This window comes from Bubalus bubalis, chromosome 10 (assembly GCF_019923935.1).
Source record: "Bubalus bubalis isolate 160015118507 breed Murrah chromosome 10, NDDB_SH_1, whole genome shotgun sequence".
NCBI lineage: Eukaryota > Metazoa > Chordata > Mammalia > Artiodactyla > Bovidae > Bubalus > Bubalus bubalis.
The window spans coordinates 36,955,263-36,977,786 of record NC_059166.1 but is presented as its reverse complement, the minus strand read 5'-3'; the positions used below and the strand labels follow the sequence as shown (position 1 = coordinate 36,977,786).

The 22,524-nt window shown below is 38.0% G+C and overlaps 1 protein-coding gene across 2 annotated transcripts in view; it reads left to right on the top strand.

Annotated features, from left to right (window-relative positions):
* LAMA2 (laminin subunit alpha 2) overlaps window positions 1–22,524 on the top strand; it is a 708,999-nt gene that overhangs the window by 148,695 nt on the left and 537,780 nt on the right. For both annotated transcript variants that reach the window (XM_025294565.3, XM_025294564.3), the window contains exons 2-3: window positions 12,582–12,752; window positions 19,105–19,217. In XM_025294565.3, the coding sequence (XP_025150350.3) occupies window positions 12,582–12,752; window positions 19,105–19,217 (284 nt within the window). The remainder of the gene's footprint in view (window positions 1–12,581; window positions 12,753–19,104; window positions 19,218–22,524) is intronic.

Here is a 22,524-nt window from a genome sequence, read left to right as displayed (position 1 = left end):
GTGGATCAAGAGCATTAAGTTGCTTCCTGCAGTGCACAGCTGGAAATCATTCTCTTCAGCAACATTTTGTTTTGTCTCATTTTTGTTTTATACCAATCTGATCCTACACACCCACATAGCTCAGGATTTCCATCAAGTATCTTCCTTTTTTCCTTGACAAGTCTTAGAACATTTTAAATTGGCAGGTTCCCTTTTGTCTTTCAAATGCTGAATTACTTGCAAACATCTCTGTTTGCCTGCATGAAATTTTTAAAAAATGCTTCACAGACCTAGAGACTGAAATGGAAAGTGAGAAACATTCAAACAGACAGTTTTCTCTTATTCTTTGGAGAGGAGAGAGATGCTTAGCATAAGCAAGCAAGAGAAATTTGTGAACCAAGACTAGGATGACAGGGGAGGAGAGAGAAGGAGAAATGTGTATTGTGTTGTTGTAAACATTATGTGATGATTTTTTAAAAGTTATTTATAAGTTGAATATATTGGAGAGAATTCATTGATTGGATGACTTTCCCATAGCAAACCTTAGGTACTGTCTGTAATCAACTACATTAATGATGGCTGTTGTGAGCTGGACTGTAGATGTTGACAGGAAGTTTTGAAATTAAAATACATATATCAATATATAAATATGTTTCTCAATATCTCTGAATGTTAATTAAAAAATATTGTAATATCCTAGGCACAGGCAGTGAAGACAGCTACTTGACAATATTCATTTAGTTTAAACTGATGAAAACTAGAAAATGTGTTTAGGATGTCTTTTAGCCAAACTACATTAGGAAGATTTTAAGATATGTATTAGATCACTGTCTTTTTAAAATGCTGGTTTACCAAACTTCACACAAAGATAATCAAAATAAAGAGCATGTTGGAAACAAAACAACCTGGAAGGAAACTTTCACCAGGAAACTTAAAGTGACGCTGTGGCCACTCTTGGAGATGATCATTAATCAGCCTTGAGTCTTTCTGTAAAAGTTGATTGTTTTTACTACTATTGTTTCACACTTAATCCTAAGGATGTTTAGATGAAGTAACTATGTATATGTATTTATCCATGCTGCTGCTAAGTCGCTTCAGTTGTGTCCGACTCTGTGCGACCCCATAGACAGCAGCCAAGCAGGCTACCCTGTACCTGGGATTCTCCTGGCAAGAACACTGGAGTGGGTTGCCATTTCCTTCTCAAATGCATGAAAGTGAAAAGTGAAAGTGAAGTTGCTCAGTCGTGTCCGACTCCTAGTGACCCCATGGACTGCAGCCTACCAGGCTCCTCTGTCCATGGGATTCTCCAGGCAAGAGTACTGGAGTGGGGTGCAATTGCCTTCTCCGGTATTTATCCATACTGTTACTTTTAATAAAGTTGTTTTCTCCATCTTCCTATCTTCACTGTATGTGTGTGTGTGCGTGTGTGCGTGTGTGTGTGTGTGTGTGTGTGTGTGTGTGTGTAGACTTCAGTTCAGTTCAGTCACTCAGTCGTGTCCAACTCTTTGCGACCCCATGAATCGCAGCACGCCAGGCCTCCCTGTCCATCACCAACTCCCGGAGTTCACTCAAACTCACGTCCATCAAGTCGGTGATGCCATCCAGCCATCTCATCCTCTGTTGTTCCCTTCTCCTCCTGCCCCCAATCCCTCCCAGCATCAGAGTCTTTTCCAATGAGTCAACTCTTCACATGAGGTGGCCAAAATACTGGAGTTTCAGCTTCAGCATCAGTCCTTCCAAGGAACACCCAGGACTGATCTCCTTTAGAATGGACTGGTTGGATCTCCTTGCAGTCCATGGAACTCTCAAGAGTCTTCTCCAGTTCAAAAGCATCAATTCTTTTTTTTCTCCTCTTAAATTTTATTTTTTTTTATTAAAAAAATTTTTTTAAGCTTTACAAAATTGTATTAGTTATGCAAAATATCAAGAGAGAAAAAAGAGAAAAAAAAACCCAAAAAAACAAAAGCATCAATTCTGCTTTTGAAAGCACTCAGCTTTCTTCACAGTCCAACTCGCACATCCATACATGACTGCTGGAAAAACCATAGCCTTGACTAGACAGACTTTTGTTGGCAAAGTAATGTCTCTGCTTTTGAATATGCTATCTAGGTTGGTCATAACTTTCCTTCCAAGGAGTAAGCGTCTTTTAATTTCATGGCTGCAGTCACCATCTGTAGTGATTTTGGAGCCCCCAAAAATAAAGTCTGACACTGTTTCCACTCTTTCTCCATCTATTTCCCATGAAGTGATGGGACCGGATGCCATGATCTTAGTTTTCTGAAGGTTGCGCTTTAAGCCAACTTTTTCCCTCTCCTCTTTCACTTTCATCAAGAGGGTTTTTAGTTCCTCTTCACTTTCTGCCATAAGGGTGGTGTCATCTGCATATCTGAGGTTATTGATATTTCTCCCGGCAATCTTGATACCAGCTTGTGCTTCTTCCAGCCCAGCATTTCTCCCATACATCTTCTATGCAGATGTACCCTGCATAGAAGTTAAATAAGCAGGGTGACAATATACAGCCTTGACATACTCCTTTTCCTATTTGGAACCAGTCTGTTGTTCCATGTCCAGTTCTAACTGTTGCTTCCTGACCTGCGTATATGTTTCTCAAGAGGTAGGTCAGGTGGTCTGGAATTCCCATCTCTTGAAGAATTTTCCACAGTTTATTGTGATCTACACAGTCAAAGACTTTGGCATAGTCAGTATAGCAGAAATAGATGTTTTTCTGAAATCTCTTGCTTTTTCGATGATCCAGCAGATGTTGGCAATTTGTTCTCTAATATATGAAATTTATATCCCTCTGACTTTGTGATCACAAGCAACAGAAATCACCAAAACTATTTTACTTAAGCAAAAATGTATTTGAAATCTGTCACAGAACTGGCACAATTGCTGGAAGAATTTGAACACCAGGCTTCGGAGATGATGAACATCAATGTGATTCCTACTGTTCACTGCTTGAAAAGTCTAGTCAGGTCCATTTGTAGACATTCCTGTCATCACTTCCTTTCCTACTCGTACTGGTTCTATTTTCTTTGCACTATTTTGATCTTATTTTCCTTTTCTCCCCAACTCTGTGTGTCAGGTGCTCTAGAGTTGGAGCCCAAGGCCAAAATCACGTGCACAAATTGCCCAAACTGTTAGAGGGAGGGGAAAAGAAAGATCTCCTTGACTTCCATATCCTTGGCAAATGGTAGGGTACTTCATATCTTTTGTACTGAATACAATACCAGTTAGCTAAGAACAGAAATGGAGGCTGGGTGTTGGACAAATAAGCAGTGATAGAGGTCTACTGCATTTTTAAAATAGCTTGGGTTTCTTGAATTATTTAAAACAGAGTTCTGTATTTTTACTAAATCAAGGATCTGATTAGTTTATTAGTTTTATTTGCCATATTTCTCTCCAGAAAAATTGTACAAGTGTACAAGCACATGAATTTATTCTCATTCAATAAATTTGAATTTGAATGCTATTATATGCTACTAATGCTATCCCTGTACTCAATAATGTTATAGACTAGAGATCCATTGTAAAAGATATTAAAAGTTTCAGTGTGATAAGGGTTATAATAAAATATAAACTAAGTACTATGTAGATACCAGGAAGGAAATAACAAATCCTGTGTTGGAAAGTCAGGAAACACTTTCACAGAAAAGTGGATATTTGAGCAGGGTCATGCAAAATGAGCAGATGACCATGTATGCAAAAAAGGAAAACATTCTATGTAGGATGGACAACATAATGTCATGACAAAGAATTTTCAAAACATCTGATATATCTGTAAACAGTAAGATGTCAGTACTCTGGACATAACATTAAGCTGGAGACAAAATAATTCATTGGAAGCAGGAATCTTCGGAGAAGGCAGTGGCACCCCACTCCAGTACCCTTGCCTGGAAAATCCCATGGATGGAAGAGCCTGGTAGGCTGCAGTCCATGGGGTTGCTGAGAGTTGGACACGACTGAGAAACTTCACTTTCACTTTTCACTTCCATGCACTGGAGAAGGAGATGGCAACCTACTCCAGTGTTCTTGCCTGGAGAATCCCAGGGACGGGGGAGCCTGGTGGGCTGCCGTCTCTGGGGTCGCACAGACTCGGACACGACTGAAGCGACTTAGCAGCAGCAAATCTTAGAATTAAGATTAGCAGTAAGGCATATTTATGCTTAAACTACCATATTAATATTTTCTGGTTCTATGCAAAAACATTTCATTATTTTATGTTCACTTATTTAGTAAGAATGACAGATTTGGAGGATAAAGATTATTGTAAATCAGTTATCAGTGTTTTTGTTGATGGTCTTCATGAAGTCAGTCAACAGGGATGAGCACTTGGAAAAGTTGGATGATTTGACTTTTTAAAAAGTTATGAGTGACAGTGAGAGGAACAAATTTATAAGTAGCATTTAGAAGCCAGAAGGAGACTGTTTTTCCTCTCCCAGTGATTCTAGGGATCCACTGGGGAGATCTACGAAGTGTGATTGTCAGAGGAAATCAAGACTTCAATTACAATAAGAAGGTTGAAGGAGTGCTTTCTTAAAATGGAAAATTTGAAATAGATTATGGACTTGTAAAACTGTGATGGAAGTTGGCTTGTGGTGTGCATATAGAAGAGAAAAGGAGAACTAGATGATGCAAATCTCAGGAATGACATAGGAGAAAAGGATTTTCATTTAGATCAGGAAGGGGAATGAGACAGGGTGGATCTTTAATGCTGAAATTAGTTCTAACTTATTTTGGTTTGCAATAATTGTGTTTGAAAACCAGCTGTGCGACTTAGTTTCTGGGAATTATTTTCCTCATTTGTAAAATTCACATTTGAAATAGGCTTCTTTTTCCTACTGGATAACAGCATTCTAGATCATCACCTAAAGAAACATTGCCTAAATCCTAAGGAATGAATCTGAGTCGTGGCACACAATAGGTCACTTACGGATATGTTAAATGCATTTCTCTCTGACTCACTTGTAGTTCTTCAAAAGACTACACGTACATATTAAATATGATGCTAAGTCAAAGTTCTTCATTTTTATGAAATAAAAAGTGGAAGGACTGGAACACTATATAAGGAAAATAAATTAACCTGTTAATTGCCAGCCAGTAAGTGTCTTGGATCTAGAGCCAGACATCCTGGAAGTGGGCCTTAGAAAGCAGCACTACGAACAAAGCTAGTGGAGGTGATGGAATTCCAGTTGAGCTATTTCAAATCCTGAAAGATGATGCTGTGAAAGTGCTGCACTCAATATGCCAGCCAATTTGGAAAACTCAGCAGTGGCCACAGGACTGGAAAATCAGTTCTCATGCTCAAACTACCGCACAATTGCACTCATCTCACACGCTAGTAAAGTAATGCTCAAAATTCTCCAAGCCAGGCTTCAGCACATGAACCGTGAACTTCCAGATGTTCAAGCTGGTTTTAGAAAAGGCAGAGGAACCAAAGACCAAATTGCCAACATCCGCTGGATCATGGAAAAAGCAAGAGAGTTCCAGAAAAACATCTATTTCTGCTTTATTGACTATGCCAAAGCCTTTGACTGTGTGAATCACAATAAACTGTGGAAAATTCTGAAAGAGATGGGAATACCAGACCACCTGATCTGCCTCTTGAGAAATCTGTATGCAGGTCAGGAAGCAACAGTTAGAACTGGACATGGAACAACAGATTGGTTCCAAATAGGAAAAGGAGTATGTCAAGCTTGTATATTGTCACCCTGCTTATTTAACTTCTATGCAGAGTACATCATGAGAAAGTACATCATGGACTGAAGAAGCACAAGCTGGAATCAAGATTGCCAGGAGAAATATCAGTAACCTCAGATATGCAGATGACACCACCCTTATGGCAGAAATTGAAGAGGAACTAAGAAGCCTCTTGATGAAAGTGAAAGAGGAGAGTGAAACAGTTGGCTTAAAGCTCAACATTCAGAAAACTAAGATCATGGCATCCGGTCCCATCACTTCATGGGAAATAGATGGAGAAAGAGTGGAAACAGTGTCAGACTTTATTTTTGGGGGCTCCAAAATCACTACAGATGGTGACTGCAGCCATGAAATTAAAAGACGCTTACTCCTTGGAAGGAAAGTTATGACCAACCTAGATAGCATATTCAAAAGCAGAGACATTACTTTGCCAACAAAGGTCCGTCTAGTCAAGGCTATGGTTTTTCCAGTGGTCATGTATGGATGTGAGAGTTGGACTGTGAAGAAAGCTGAGTGCCGAAGAACTGATGCTTTTGAACTGTGGTGTTGGAGAAGACTCTTGAGAGTCCCTTGGACTGCAAGGAGATCCAACCAGTCCATTCTGAAGGAGATCAGCCCTGGGATTTCTTTGGAGGGAATGATGTTAAAGCTGAAACTCCAGTACTTTGGCCACCTCATGCGAAGAGCTGACTCATTGGAAAAGACTCTGATGCTGGGAGGGATTGGGGGCATGAGGAGAAGGGGACGACGGAGGATGAGATGGCTGGATGGCATCACTGACTCGATGGATGTAAGTCTGAGTGAACTCTGGGAGTTGGTGATGGACAGGGAGGCCTGGCGTGCTGTGATTCATGGGGTCGCAAAGAGTCGGACACGACTGAGCGACTCTACTGAACTGAACTGAAGTGTCTTGGAGAGATACTCTACTGTTTGGCTAAGCCAGTGCTTTCTTTCACTCAGTTTTTCTGATTCTGAGCAAAACTGAAACGACTATTTCGCTTTATACTGTCTAACCAGATTTTCCACATTTGATTTGAGTAATGTCAAATTGAAATTTTACTGTTACTGGTATTGATAATTTGTAAAACCCAAATAAATGACATAAATCTTATATACAGAAATGTATATATATATGTATATGTGTATATATGGTTATTCACAGATATATACTTATATGTGTGTGTATATATAGTATTTTTATATATTGCCAAATTTTCAGAAAAATTTTCCCCATGTAGAAAAGTAAGAATCATACAATAAATAGCCACATACTTAGCCTCTAGATTCTAAAATTAGTATCTCTCTGTATATGCTTTACCATACTTTTGTCCATTCATATGTAAGTATCCATCTTTATACTTTGATCTGTTGCATACTTTGTGCCAAGCACTTCATCATGAGTATCATAAATTAAGTTTAATATTGGTTTACTTTTTTATGGTAGAACTTACACACAGTAAAATGCACAAGTGAGTGCAACAGTCATTTATCAGTTTTAACACTGAGTTTAAAAAATATATATATATCTGTATAATACAAACTCAAGAATATTACCGTAAGCCCAGAAATTTCTTTCTTGCTTTTTCCTAGCCTATCCCCTTAAAGTCAGCCATTTTTTAAATTCTGTTTTATTTGCACAATATGTTTGCCTGTTCTAAAAGATCACATAAAGGAATAACAACATATGAACTGTTTTGTCTTTTATTTGGCATAATGCTTTTGGGATTCATCTTGTGGCATATATCAATAGTTTGATCCTTTTTAATGCTGAATAATATTCCATTGTATACCACAGTTTCTATATGAATTCTCCCATGGATGGAAACCTGAGTTGTTTCTATATTTGGCTATTATGATGAAAGCTTTTATGGGCATTCTTATATAGGGCTTTTCATGGTCATATACCATTATTTCTCCTGAGTATTTTCTTAGGAGTGGGATTTGGGGGTCATGAGGAAGATCTAGGTTTAGATTTACTTAAAAAGGCCTGTTTTCTAAACAACAATGGAGTGGAATTCCAGTTGAACCCCAAAACATTTAAACATTTGGTACTGTCAGTCATTTAAATAATGTACTGCTTAATGTAAAGCATAAGAGCCTTACTGATTTGTGTGTCCATTTATTGTGATCCCACCACCCACCATTGCTTTGCTCTAATTGTCATGTCTTACATTGTACCTCCCATAGGGTCGCAAAGAATGTGATACAACTGCACAACTGAGCATGCACATATGCAACATTACAATTTTTCTTAACATTAATATATATATTTAAACAAGTTGGGGAAAATCTGTTAAATTATATTCAAGTTTAGTTATTTGATTCTGACATTTTTTGCTGATCTCATGTAATGATTTTTTATTCTAGATATTGCATTTTTCAGTTTTAGAATGTATATTTGATATTTTTGTAGTTTCTAGTGACTTTATTTTTTATTATAAGCATTTGTGTGTGTATGTCTGTGATCATAGTTATGAAAGCTGATTAAAATTGTTTGTATACTAATTTCAACATCTGGTTGATATCAGTGTTGTTTTCCATTCACTGCTTTTCTTCTAAGTATGGGTGGCATTTTGTTTCATTTTATGTCCATCTAATATCTCTTTTACACAATTGCATTCTGAATGTTATAAATGTCCTTGGTAGAAAATTCTGGATTCTGTTATGTTCTTTTGAAGAACAGTCATCAGTCTTTTAGTTTTGTGTTATATTAGTTACTTATCTGGACTCCATCTCCAAACTTTTGGCATGCCTATGAAATGCAGCAACTATGATCACTTGTTCTATGATCACTTGATCATTTGTTCATTTATTCCCAACCAGTGAACTTGGAGCCTGCCTAAGGCATATATGTATTATCTGGTATTGATAAGAGACTTGGGAAAAATTTATATGCATATTTTGAGGTTCTTGTGGCTTTCTTTTTTCTAGTATTTCTTCCTCACTTTGTAGCAGCTCTAATTGTCCTTAGTTCTGTTTCTGGTTCTTCAAGACAGTAAAGTTAAAAAAAGACAGTGAAATGTGGTTTTGAGTTTTAGTCACCTTGCATGCACAGTCTGAGACATCCATTATCTTCCTTCTAAGCATATACATCCCTCCTGGTTTACTTATCTATTTTGCGTTGCTCTTCAGTGTCTTCAAGTATGAAATTTTAAAACGTGTATTTTGTTTAGAATTCATAGCTGTTATCTGTGAACAGTTTAATAGTAGCTACTCCTCGACTGGGCTTCCCTTGTAGCTTAGCAGTAAAGAATCCACCTGTAATGCAGGAGATGCAGATTTCATCCCTGGGTCTGGAAGATCCCCTGGAGAAGGATATGGCAACCCACTCCAGAATTCTTGCCTGGAAAACCCCATGGACAGAGGAACCTGGCAGGCTACTGTCTGAGGGGTTGCAAAAGAGTCAGACAGTGAGTAAAACAACAACAACAACTCCACATTAATAAAGTAGAATCTCCATATGCAGGTTTTAAAGATGTCTCTGCCATTTGAAACCAAAATGTGGGATTTTAAGTCAGATCATCAAGATCATACAAAATTCCATGAATATAGCACAGTGTTTGAGTGAGCAAAGATAGTCTAAAAACATTCAAATAAAAACAGTGCAAATTTGGCACATTTATAACTGTTTACCATATGATAGCAGAATTTCTATTTTTCACATTACATAAACTTAGCCTTTTTCTAGATTATTTACTGAATGTATATATTGCAGAACAGAGTATGTTTTTTATTCTCTAGAGTACATATTCTAATCTCTAATGAAATATGAAGTATAGTGAAAATAAATATTATTTGTTTTCTGTTTAGACTTGGTTTTTTAAGCTACAAATCCATCTAAATTTACTTAGTCTAGATACTATTCAGAAGAAAAATGTCAGTCATAATTGTGTGGGTAATGATGACTGGCTTTTATGTCATTAACATTACATGACCTCAATTTGAATTGATGTTGTAAGTCGATACTCTATAAAAGTTCACCATCTACTTGTAGTTCATTTACACTTGAAATGTTTATATAATCTTTAAGTAACCCATATTGCATATAGCAGTAAATATTACTCTTCTACTTTTGAATGGAAATAAATAGGTACAGTCTAACAGATTTAACTTATAATGAAGTGGGCTGCATTCTATAATACAACCTGCTGAAGATTCAATAAAAGCTCAGATATCAACTGACTCTTCAAATTGGTCATTAGCAACTAATTGGGGACTTTCCTTGACCAGTACACTTTACTGATTTTTAAAAATAAACAACAAAGTAATAAAATTTCAAAAGGCCACTGTTCCTTGACCACAAAGCAAGGCAAGTAAATTATGAAGAGGTTAATTTCAAGTACATGATCAATAAGTGTAACAGAAACAAATCAATGGAAAGAACTGAAAGATAGTAAATGTAAATTTTATTGACGTCTTTAGTTTATGATTGGAAAACTCTGAACAAAGGGGTGAAGGCTGGATAAGTTATTTCTTTTAATAAGTATGTAAATTGATAAGCTCTGCTGAGAACCAGGTTTTGGCTCTTCTTTAAGCCCCAATGAGAATTAGCCTTCTGAGTTAAAGAGCTAAATTCAAATCTTAGTTATTGGTCTTGCTAATTCATGACTTGGTGCGTATTGTTTGTCTTCTCTGAGCTGCATTTTCTTCACTTATAAAGTGGGACTAATAAAAAGTACACATGAGGTTAGCGGGGATTAAATCATATTATTTAATGAATATGAAATAGCTTCTTAATCAATGTTACCTCTATACCCATAATCCTTTCATAACCATGTAATTTTGCTCACATTTATATATTTAATATGTGAGAAATTTAGGATATAATTCAGTTCTATATTTTGAAACATAACAATATATAGAAAAATAATTTTCACCAGTCATCTTCTCCTTTTGTCTTCCTGCCATGATTCCTCAGATCTGAAAAACTCCAGGCCTAACCAACTCCAATTAAGTCCCACAGTTCGGTTCAGTCACTCAGCCGTGTCTGACTCTTTGTGACCCCATGGACTGCAGCACGCCAGGCCTCCCTGTCCATCACCAACTCCCAGAGTTTACTCAAAGTCATGTCCGTTGAGTCAGTGATGTCATCCAGCCATCTCATCATCTGTCTTCCCCTTCTCCTCCTGCCTTCAGTCTTTCCCAGCATTAGGGTCTTTTCAAATGAGTCAGGTCTTTGCATCAGGTGGCCAAAGTATTGGAGTTTCAGCTTCAGCATTAGTCCCACAGGGCTGCACCAAAGCAGGGCATGGAGAGTCTCACCCATACCTTCAAAATGAAATCCAAAGTCAGGGTCAAGGTCAGGACTAGTCAGAAGTGAGGGAGACAAATATCACAAAGTGAAACTGACAGTATCCTGGGGGAATTTTAGAGGTATTGGCTCCTGCCTGAGAAGAATTGTATGTAAATAAAGTTGTTTTGTTTGTAGAAGCTTGCTGTTCAGTTGCTCAGTCGTGTCCAACTCTTTGAGACCCCATGGACTGCAACACACCAGGCTTCCCTGTTCTTCAGTATCTCCTGGAGTTTGCTCAAACGCATGTGCATTAAGTTGGTGATGCCATCCAACCATCTTGTCGTCTGTCCTCCCCTTCTCTTCCTGCCTTCAATCTTTTCCAGCATCAGGGTCTTTTCCAATGACTCAGTTCTTTGCATCAGGTGGCCAAAGTATTGGAGCTTCAGTCTCAGCATTAAGTCCGTCCAATGAATATTCAGGATTGAGTTCCTTTAGGCTTGACTGGTTTGATCTCCTTACTGTCCATGTTACTCTTAAGAGTCTCCTCCAGCACCACAGTTTGAAAGCATCAATTCTTTTGTGCTCAGCCTTCTTTATGGTCCAGCTCTTACATCCATACACATGACTACTGGAAGAACCATAGCTTTGACTATACAGATCTCTGTTGGCAAAGTAATGTCTCTGCTTTTTAATATGCTGTCTAGGTTTGTCATAACTTATATGTGTATCTATGTCTATATATGATCACATAATCTAATAGATTAGAACAGTTACAAACTCAGTCCTCTGTCAATCACTCAGCATCCACGTAAGCTTTCAGAATAAAGTCTATACTAATATAATATTCCCTCTGCCTGGCATGTTTGTTTTTTCCCTTCATTTTCTATACCAAATACATTTCTATTTTTTCTCCAAGATACAGTTCAGGATCACTTCCCACAGTAAGCCCATATTAATGATATTTCATTCTCAAATCTTTTATGGTATCTGGTGTAGTGTGTGCTCAACATATATTTTATAAAATAATAATTGTACAGCTAGATGCAAAACTGGAGTAGGAAATGGCAACCCTCTCCGGTATTCTTGCCTAGGGAATCCCATGGACAGAGGAGCCTGGCAGGCTACAGTCCATGCAATCACAAATGAGTCCGACGTGACTGAGCGACTAAAGTAAAATAAACAGACACAAAATAGTGATGAAATACAGAAGAGAAACCTTGTTTATTTAATCACATATTATTTACTAGCATAGAGAATTTAGTGTATGAAGGTAGATAGAGTATGTTCCGGGATGAGCTAATTATTTTAAAAATTGTAACCTGACAACTTTCACAAAACAGCTGAAATGCAGGATGGAAATTTCAGTAAGACTTGTGCCAATAACATGAGCAGACTTTTTAAAAGTGTGTTTTAGAGACAGGACTTTCTAATTAAGTACTAGAGGTTAAAAATTAAGAAGATAGTTTTAGAATTCATACTTAAGACCCAGGGAAAAAAATGCTAGTTTGATAACACATGCTATTTATGTAGTATACTTAATTAAGTCAGATATTTAATTATCACTCATTATTCTATTTTCATTTAATGCTTTGGAAAGCATCCTATCTTAATTTCATTTTAAAATGCAATAAAATCATCCCACACACCTTCATTTGTTCATCTTTTTCAGGTTTATTCCCTGCTGTCCTGAATCTTGCTTCCAATGCCCTCATCACCACAAATGCAACATGTGGAGAGAAAGGACCCGAAATGTATTGCAAATTGGTAGAGCATGTCCCTGGGCAGCCAGTGAGGAACCCTCAATGTCGGATCTGCAATCAAAACAGCAGCAATCCATACCGTATGTATTTAGGATTAACTTGTATGGAATTGGGTGGAAGATATCACTGAGAATGTTGAGGCCAAAGTGTATTAAAGTCAAAGGGCTTGTCTTCTCAATTTCTAGATCCTTTCTTCTACTGTGAGCTTTACAGCCCTTCTCTGTCTCTTGACAAACATTAGAATTCCCTATGTGTAGTGGGTATGGTGCTTGTGGAGAGTTTTCTAGCTGAAGACCTGTGGCAGTCATTGACTTGACTGCCTGCAGAAAAGTATCTGAGGGTGTGGTTATTAATAAAGGCTTTAGTAGGTCAGTAGTCACTATGTCCAGGTACTGTACTAGGAATACAGCAGGAATAAGATGTGGTCTCTGGCTCAGTTGAAGAAGTGGCAAGAAGCAGATTATTGCTGTAGAGTGTGGTAGGTATCAAGGAAAGAATGAGCACAGGAGCTTCAGGGAGAAGGAGAAGAGTCATGGATTCGGTCCTGGTATAGCTGGAGGCTTGCCAGAAGGGCATCTGAGATCCAAGGGCAAATTTGAGCTGAGAATGTAAAGAGGAGACAGAGGGAAGAGGAGGAATGCCAGGAGGAGGGGCTCAGAATAAGATAGAAAACATACTTGCTGGGAGAACTACAAGTAGTTAGAAATGGCTGCAAATGAAAGTGTCAGAGGGCTGGAACCAGTCTGTATGCTTAAATACCACAGGAATAGTGTTTTAAGGAGAAGTGTCATACAAAGGCCTCTTGGTTGGCCTCTAGAAACCACACTAATATCTCAGACTCATTCATGCATTTATTCAGCAAGCGTTTGAAGACAGGCTCTTGTAATGCATTGTTCTGAAGCAGAGTGTTGAATCATACATAGCCCTTGACTTAAAGATTTAGGAAGGGAAATAGGGGAGACAGAAAAGTAAATTGAGTGCTAAGGGAACACCTAGGAACTCCTGGGGGAAAAAATGACCCATATGCTTAGAAAATAAGGGTTAGTAAGATGAAAAGGGGAAAATTAATATATATATATATATATATATATATAAGCATACAGAAATTTGAAGACAGGAAACAGCATGATATATTCAGAGAACTATAAGAAATTAGGTTCACTAAGTAAAGAATTTATATGGATAAGGGGAAAATAGTGTGACATAATTCTAGACATGGGAGTTGGTTTGTAGACATATATTGAGAAATCATCAAATATTGGAGATATTAATGCAGTGAATACTTACTATCAGTGAGGCGAATTACAATAGAGATACAGTTTCACAATTATATTATTTTAAAAATTAGTTTTTCCTCTCTTTTGGTTTAAAGTTGAGATGCTTATAAAGTGAAAAAGCTTTTTCTCAGAATTTATATTTTTTAACTTGAAAGAAAGCTGGGAGGTACCCTGCATTCTTTCTTGGAGCTGGTTAAAGGGAAGATTGCATAGTCCTGCCTCTATTATACAGTTTAGACACACTGAAACTTTAATATTGTTATGTTTGAAGAACTGGGACTTTTGTGAATATGATTGCTGGTTTTATATATCACAGAATGTTTTTAAGAAACAGTTAAGAAACCAAAGATGCCAAGCTTCAGAAACCTTTCTTACCTTTTAAATGACTCTCATTATTTTCTAAGATGTAGATTGTTATTGGTGTAGGAGGGGGAATATTAGAACACATCCTATCTATTTGCTATTCTTGTATAGAATAGTATGGGCCAAAGCTGAGGTCAGAGGAAGGGGATACATCAGGACAAGAAAATTGAGGTAAAGGCTAGAAAATAAATGAATTGATTTATTTTCTATGAGGACTACGAATTGTAGGTTCATTAGGGAAGAAGATGAAGCTTCATGGGAAGAAAATTACCTTTGGTAAAAGAATCGGTGGCCTTGATTTCATTGAATGTGAGAAAGCCTGGAGACATGAAATGATTGGCAGGGGATTCTAGGGGTGGTTGAGGGTGTTTTGTGGAGAAGGCAATGGCACCCCACTCCAGTACTCTTGCCTGGAAAATCCCATGGACGGAGGAGCCTGGTAGGCTGCAGTCCATGGGGTCGCTAAGAGTCAGACACAACTGAGCGACTTCACTTTCAGTTTTCACTTTCACGCATTGGAGAAGGAAATGGCAACCCACTCCAGTGTTCTTGCCTGGAGAATCCCAGGGACAGGGGAGCCTGGCGGGCTGCTGTCTATGGGGTCGCACAGAGTTGGACACAACTGAAGTGACTTAGCAGCAGCAGAGGGTGTTTTGAGGATGGATCGGGCAGAGAGAGAGTTAAAGTTTGTAAAATCATATATATGTGTATTTGTGTGTGTGCATATATACATGCATGTAGGACTATATATGTATGTATATAAATATAAGTATTTATAGTTCCTGTCTAAAAGTACAATGTTAGAATAAACAGCATTGGATATAAAAGGCAATTTAACAAATATTCAAGCGAGTAAACTCAGGTCTATACCTTAGGGTACATGTCATCAATGATACAGAATTTTGAAGAAAGAAAACATCAGTGGGACCTGAGGTAGCAAAAGAGTTCCAAGAAGGTTGTCAGACTCAGAAAGGGTTTAAAAACCTGAATTACTTGTGATTAGAGGGAAAGGCATTCCAGAAAAGGAGAAACTGAAGGATATGTGTTTACAGATACAGATGGAAGGAAGGTACAAAGATTCAGGTAGACCATAATTGAGTAGACGTTTTGTTAGGAAAATGAGTGAGATGTATTCACCAAGTTAAGTCCTTGAGTGAATGTCACTCTGCTCTTCAGAGTTCCATATTCAGGGTCTCTTGTTTCTCAATGGAAGACATCTATATTTTGGCAAGACAAAGAGTGAATAATTGTTTTAGCAAAGCAAGACAAATATGAGTTACATTTCCCATTTCCCATTTTATTTACTTGTGGTAAGTTTTTAAAACTTATCACAGCCTAAATTCACTTCATGTGATTAATTTTGAATGAAATGTAATGCTTCATCACATTTCAAAATAATGTTTTTGGAATCAGAAATTTAGAAAGAATAATAGCCCACAAGAATAAAAAAAAAAATAGCAGTAATCCACATGGATATAGTTTAGTAAAAGTTGGAGCAACAGATGATAAAATTCCACAAATTGACTGAACAGCTAGAATGAATCTGGAAGGTCTGTACTTAATTACCACACAAAGAAAGGGAAATTTGAACCTCCTGGCTATTAATGGATTGTGCTTTCCAATTAAAATAGCAATTTGAAAGTTTTACTTCATCAACGATTCCCTTGCCAATTTTCAGTTGCAGTTAGCCTTTGGATTGACTTGAGTAACTATGAGAATGTTATAAGTTTCTGTCTCTTTTTAAATAAGGGAAATATGCCAACAATTAATCAGTACTTGCAAATTAATTATGATTAAACTTTCATAATAGGGATTATGGTTAATTGTTGATTCATCTCCCAGTCTTCCTTTTCATGACTAATTTTCATATCAATTTAACCTGAGGTGGTAGATTTCAAAATTTCCAATTAGATAGCTCCTCTCACAATTACCTACAAGCCACAAGTGTGATTTGGAAATGTGATTGTGTGCGTATTTTTCTATCAATGTTAAACCCACAATCTGGAAAGAAGGTTCTGGAGGATGTTTAAGGAACATATGCTGTGATATTTATTTGTCTTCAGAAGCAATGCGAGTAATATTTCCTTTATGGTTCTGATTTCTAATATGCCGATTTCAGCACCCACTCATACCACCAAGGGCATTTATTTGATATTTGGTTATCTTCAGGTATTTGTTGTTATTATAAAGACCTAACACTTTCCCTGTCTTCAGCAGAATAAGTTAACTAGTGCTAAATTATTAAACTTATTCAGCAATTTTGCTCTTCATTAATTAGATAAGGTCTCTCATCTCAGTGAACTGCTATTATAATAAGACGTGGTAGAAAACAAAGTCCATCAAGCTGTTCATTTGAATTAAATAATTTACCAATATAAATAGATTATTTTTGTCTTGTCCTGTAAACTCATATTACCATAAGTAAATCAAAGATAAAAACCTTTTACTTTCAGTTAAAGAATTTATAGCAGACTATGTTAATAAAATTAATGTGTAATAAAACTGTTCACAGTCTGAAATTGGCAAAATTAATAAATATTCTGTTTTTATAAATTTTTTGAAAGATGATTTTATTTTATTTTACCCTCAGATTTCTTTTGCATTGAGGCCTGATTGGTTTTCATTTACAAATTTTTTATTAAATATAATTTATCTCCAGTAATGATTCAGAATCCTGCATATTTTGAACATATATATAATTCATTCTATGTATATGCTCCAGTATTTCCTGGAGAATTCAATGGACAAAGGAACCTGGTGGGCTACAGTCCTTGGGGTTGCAAAGAGTCAGATACAACTAAATGACTTTCACTTTTTGCATATACATAATAGTGGTTAGAATATTAATGACTATAATGTTCTTCTGGTAGCTCTGTGAGTTGAGAGTTCCCATCCAAAATATTTTTACTGGTCCATGGCAAAATTGTTGTTTTTAAACATCCTCCATTTTATGAAACAAGTGATGATATCTTAAAGAGTAGTAGTAGCAACACTAGTCTGGATGCTACTATTACTTGGAGAAATAAAGAGCTGTAACTCCGATTTGAGTTATACCACAAATTGTGATATAACTCCACAATTGGTATTTTGGAGTCATATCAATTCCACAAATCTCTTTCACATATATATATATTTTTAACTTTTTCTGAAAGTTAAGATTTTGGGAACTTGTACCATGAATAGAGTTTTATTATCCTCACTTCAATAATGACACAGAGTTTAAGTGACTTGTCCATGGGCAGTTAAATGCTAAATGATGGATCCAGGTGGACTATCCAGTTTCTCATTCTCCAGAGCTTCATGGTTCAAATCTCACGTGCTTTCATCACCAATATCTTTAAAACACCTGGCTGTATTACTGCATTATGTCCACAGATTGAGTCCATGATTGTTCCTCATAGTGATATGGTTTGTTCATTATTTGAAATATTCCTTCAATTTGCAAAAAAAGATTATGTTATAATAAAAGAATATTCTGAAGCCATTCATTTGAGACAGGCTTCAAAAGGATTAGTGTTATAAAAGTTCTCAGGACTGACATTGCAAATAATTAATCCACATTTACCAGAGAGCAGCAGGGACGCTAACTTCTTCCCTGTTTACATTTCTGCATGCAAATAGGCTGACTTCCAAGTGGGATGTTAGGGAGTTAAGAACTCTTACTGCAGCCCTGGGAATAGAAATAGGAACACCCCCAACAGCTTTTCACTCCTGCCATCCTCACCCAATCCTGAGCTGGGTCAGATTAGGAGCAGAACTTGTATTACTTGGGAAATAAGTAGCACAGATACAGACAAGAACGAATGGCTGTAAACCAAACAGGAACAAGAATTTTGGCATTCCAGAGGCAGTGGTTGCTGTTGCAAGATGCATGGAACTAAGTGGGAGAAGACAAGGAATCCGTGAGTTTTGAGGATTATAAGAAGGAAGGAACTGTAAGAAAGGACTGTCAAGGGAGGTGGTAACAGTTATCCACACCTCCTCTTTTCTGTCTCGAGTTTTGCTTTAATTCTCACAATAGGTCCTGTCCTCATCTATTTGGAGTAAAGGCAAGGGAAGACCTGTGCTTTATTGGTAGGATGGAGGTTCATGTGCCGTCCTATCCTTGTCTTTATTGTCCAGAACCCCACTGTTGGTGATTATGGGGATGAATGGGTATCATCCTGAATGGGAGATATGGAGTATCTTTCATTTTATTTTTAAATAATGGTTTACATACAAAGTTGGCAGGTTGAGGACTGACTGCAAAAAGCCTCATAGGTTGGATTTGACAGCATTTTATATTAAAACCAGATACATATTGAATTGCCCAAGTCTTGGTAATAATGTATGTGTCAGAAGGGCAAATCTTCAAGTACCTTTCAACCACAATTCAGGATTTTATGTTTCTGTTCACAAAGTTGATGGCATACTAAAGCCAGCTCAAACAGTAGAGTTTTTGCTTCTGTGAATGACTGACACATCAGTTAGATTTCAATATTATTTTTTCACACTTAATTTCTGTAGTTATCTTTAAAGTTGCCCATTTTAGTTGATAGCCAGAGTGCTGAACAGCATCTTCTCATATAGGTTAAGTATTTAACCATTTCATACTACCTTGCAGAGTGCTGTGAAAAAGTCTACATTAAGCCAGTTCTTTTAGAGATACAAATTGCTCTCTGTTTCTATTATTTTAATGTTTGACATTCATATGGTGAGGGTTTTAACTTAGTTTTGCTTTTTGCTTGTAAAAACAGCTATAAATTCTTTATATGATCTTTTCTTCTTTTATATGTTGCTGCTGATTCAATAGAGAGGCACCCGATTACAAATGCTATTGATGGCAAGAACACTTGGTGGCAGAGTCCCAGTATTAAGAATGGAATTGAATACCATTATGTTACAATTACACTGGATTTACAGCAGGTATAGTACCTCTTTTTATTTATTGATTTTATCATTTTACTATTTTGTATACTTACTAGTTCTTGGGTGAAAGGATACTCTTTTATTACCCTCCATTATTTTCTTGACACAGTGACAAAAGGACTTATTCATTTAGTATATTGTTATTTAAAAATATTTGGCATTTATTTCTAAAGCACAATTAAAATGAATTCACATGAGAAATTTAAAACTGAATTAGAAGCTGACTAATTAACCCTCTAACTAATGAGGATTAATGATAAAAATATTGATCAACATAATTTCACAAGAGATATAATGCTGTTGCTGTTGCTGTTAAGTCACTTCAGTCATTTCCAACTCTATGCGACCCCATAGATGGCAGCCTACCAGGCTCCCCCGTCCCTGGGATTCTCCAGGCAAGAACACTGGAGTGGGTTGCCATTTCCTTCTCCAATGCATGAAAGTGAAATTGAAGTCACTCCATCGTGTCTGACTCTTAGCGACCCCATGGATTGCAGCCTACCAGGCTCCTCCGTCCATGGAATTTTCCAGGCAAGAGTACTGGAGTGGGGTGCCATTGCCTTCTCCATTTTTGTTGATCACACCACATGTCTTGTAGAATCTTAGTTCCCCAACCAGAGATGAAACCTGCACCCTCAGCAATGGAAGTGTGGAGTATTAACCACTGGACCACCAGGGAATTCTCATGTTTTAACTTTTAAAATAATAGAGTGCTACTACTCTGTTCATTGGAGAAGGCAATGGCACCCCACTCTAGTACTCTTGCCTGGAAAATCCCATGGACAGAGGAGCCTGGTAGGCTACAGTCCATGGGGTCGCTAAGAGTCGGACATGACTTCACTTTCACTGTCATGCATTGGAGAGGGAAATGGCAACCCACTCCAGTGTTCTTGCCTGGAGAATCCCAGGGACTGGGGAGCCTGGTGGGCTGCCATCTATGGGTTCGCACAGAGTCGGACATGACTGAAGCGACTTAGCAGCAGCAGCAGCACTCTGTTCATGGTGTGTATACTAAAAGGTTCTGGATAACAAGGCTCTTGAGTAAATTGCTTCTCATTACTGAGAGTTAAACAAGCTGTGGCAGTTGATTCTTAAACTTGGGCCAGTAAATGAGGTAACAAGCGTTGTAGATGTGTAAAAGTTGATGTTAGAGTTTGTGTGTTTGTGGCACACAGGTCTAGGTGCCTTCTATGCTTTATTTCTTTCTCCTTTCTGTTCACCATATTCAGCTCAGGTTGAAATGTTTAGCCAAGAATAACCATCAGCCCAAATTATCTACGGTTGCAAATAGGATGGAATCTGGAAGAATGGTCCTATATTTTACTGTTATTCCAAATACAAATTTTCTTTGATTGACTGAAGGCTGAGACTGGAAAGATTGAGCCTAGATGACTTCTTTAAGTCAGACTATTCCTCCCTCACTCTCTGCAGTCAGCACAGGAAAGACTCTCAGCCAGTCCTCCCTGACCCTGTGGACGAACAGCAGCAGAGGAGTTTGGGGTTAGTGGAGAAGATGTAGTTAAAATAGCTAATGACAGACACTGTACACTGTAGAAGTTGTGTTTTCACGTGTGGTCACAGTAGAGGAACGCACCAGCCGATGGGAGTTAGTTACGTTCTCAGGAGGCCAGATGGGCACCAGGCATCTCCCTAATGGATGCTGTTTGTCATCAACAGGAGTACAAACTGGCCCCCTTAGGTTCAGGGCCTGTTATGGCTAGGGTCCTCAGATTCAAGAATTGCAAAGAGCCATTTGGTGGGCCTCAAGGCAGACACTCTTTCCACCTATCTGGAACTCATTTTGACCTGAGCAGCAGGGTAGTGGCAGGGACTCAGTACGGTAGCAATTGCCCACAGGTGTGGATTTATTTCTACCCATCATGCTAAGTCACTTCAATTGTATCCGACTCTGCAACCCCATGGACTGTAGCCCGCTAGGCTTCTCTATCTTTGGGATTCTCCAGGCAAGAATAAGGGAGTGGGTTGCCATGCCCTCCTCAAGGGGATCTTCTTGCATTGCAGGTGGGTTCTTTACCTCTAGCGCCATCTGGGAAGCCCTTACTCATTTTCTACTCATATGGGCAACTGAATAGCAGCTTCGAGTTAATAGTATTTGTCAGGAAGTCTCAGAGTACAATCAGGGAAGGCAGGCAAACTACTACACTGATGAATTATACTTTACTGAAATCTTGTACATGAATTCCCTTAAAATCCTAGCCTCAAAACGGACTTCATCCCTCTCTGGATAAAGACAGCTTCGTCCTTTGCCAGTCACAGCAGTCTTCCCCTGTCATATGGTCACTCAAAGTTGCCGTCTAACTTTCCAGTCAGGAATGAGCCTGCTGTCTATTGTCTTGGGTCATCTCCTGGGATAGAGAATCAATAAATAGTGATGTTTCATTGCTCAGGTTTACTCTCCACCTATGCTTTTAGATCACACGTGGAGCAAGACACTCAACTATTAATATAATTTGCTCAAATCATGTCTACTATTCTTTGAGCCCAACGACAGTAATGTTAACAGGCAGAGCTCATTTGATTGTGATTCATTTTATTGTGTTTCGCAGGTATTGCTTTTTTTTTTTCTTTTTTTAAAACTTGGAGGATTGTGACAACTCTGTGGCTAACAAGTCTCTTGGCACCATTTTCCCAACTGTATCTGCTCACCTCATGTCTCTGTGTCATATTTTGGTAATTCTTACAGTATTTCAAACTTTTCCATTATTATTATATTTGATATGTAATCTGTGATTGGTGAGCTTTGATGTTGCTATTACAACTTTTTTCTTTTGATGAGTAGAAAATGAGTAAGGGTTTCCCAGATGGCCCTAGTGGTAAGGAACCCACCTGCAGTGAGCTTGTTTAGATGAGGCGTCCTGCACAGGGTGGTTGGGTGATGCCAGGTCTTGTATTCAAGTGGTTTCCTTTGTGTGAGTTCTCACTGTCTGATACTCCTTAGGGTTAGTTCTCTGGTAGTCTAGGGTCTTGGAGTCAGCGCTCCCACTCCAAAGGCTCAGGGCTTGATCTCACAAAGGATTTTTTCTCACTCTTGCAACATGATTGTAAGAGTCAGCTGTGGCCTTCCTCTGCATCATCTTCATTCTGTGACCCAGGTGGAGGAAGAAATACCCTTGCACCCCTGGCTTGTGGCAAGTTAAGACTGCAGCCCAGATGATGAGACTTCTCATTTAGTGTCCTTTCCTCCATTCCATTTTCCCAAATGTGGCTGCTTGTAAAGGTGCTTACAAGGTGGCTGGCACTCTGCCCGAGTCAGACGTGGAGGCCTGGGCTCTGGTACCCTAGG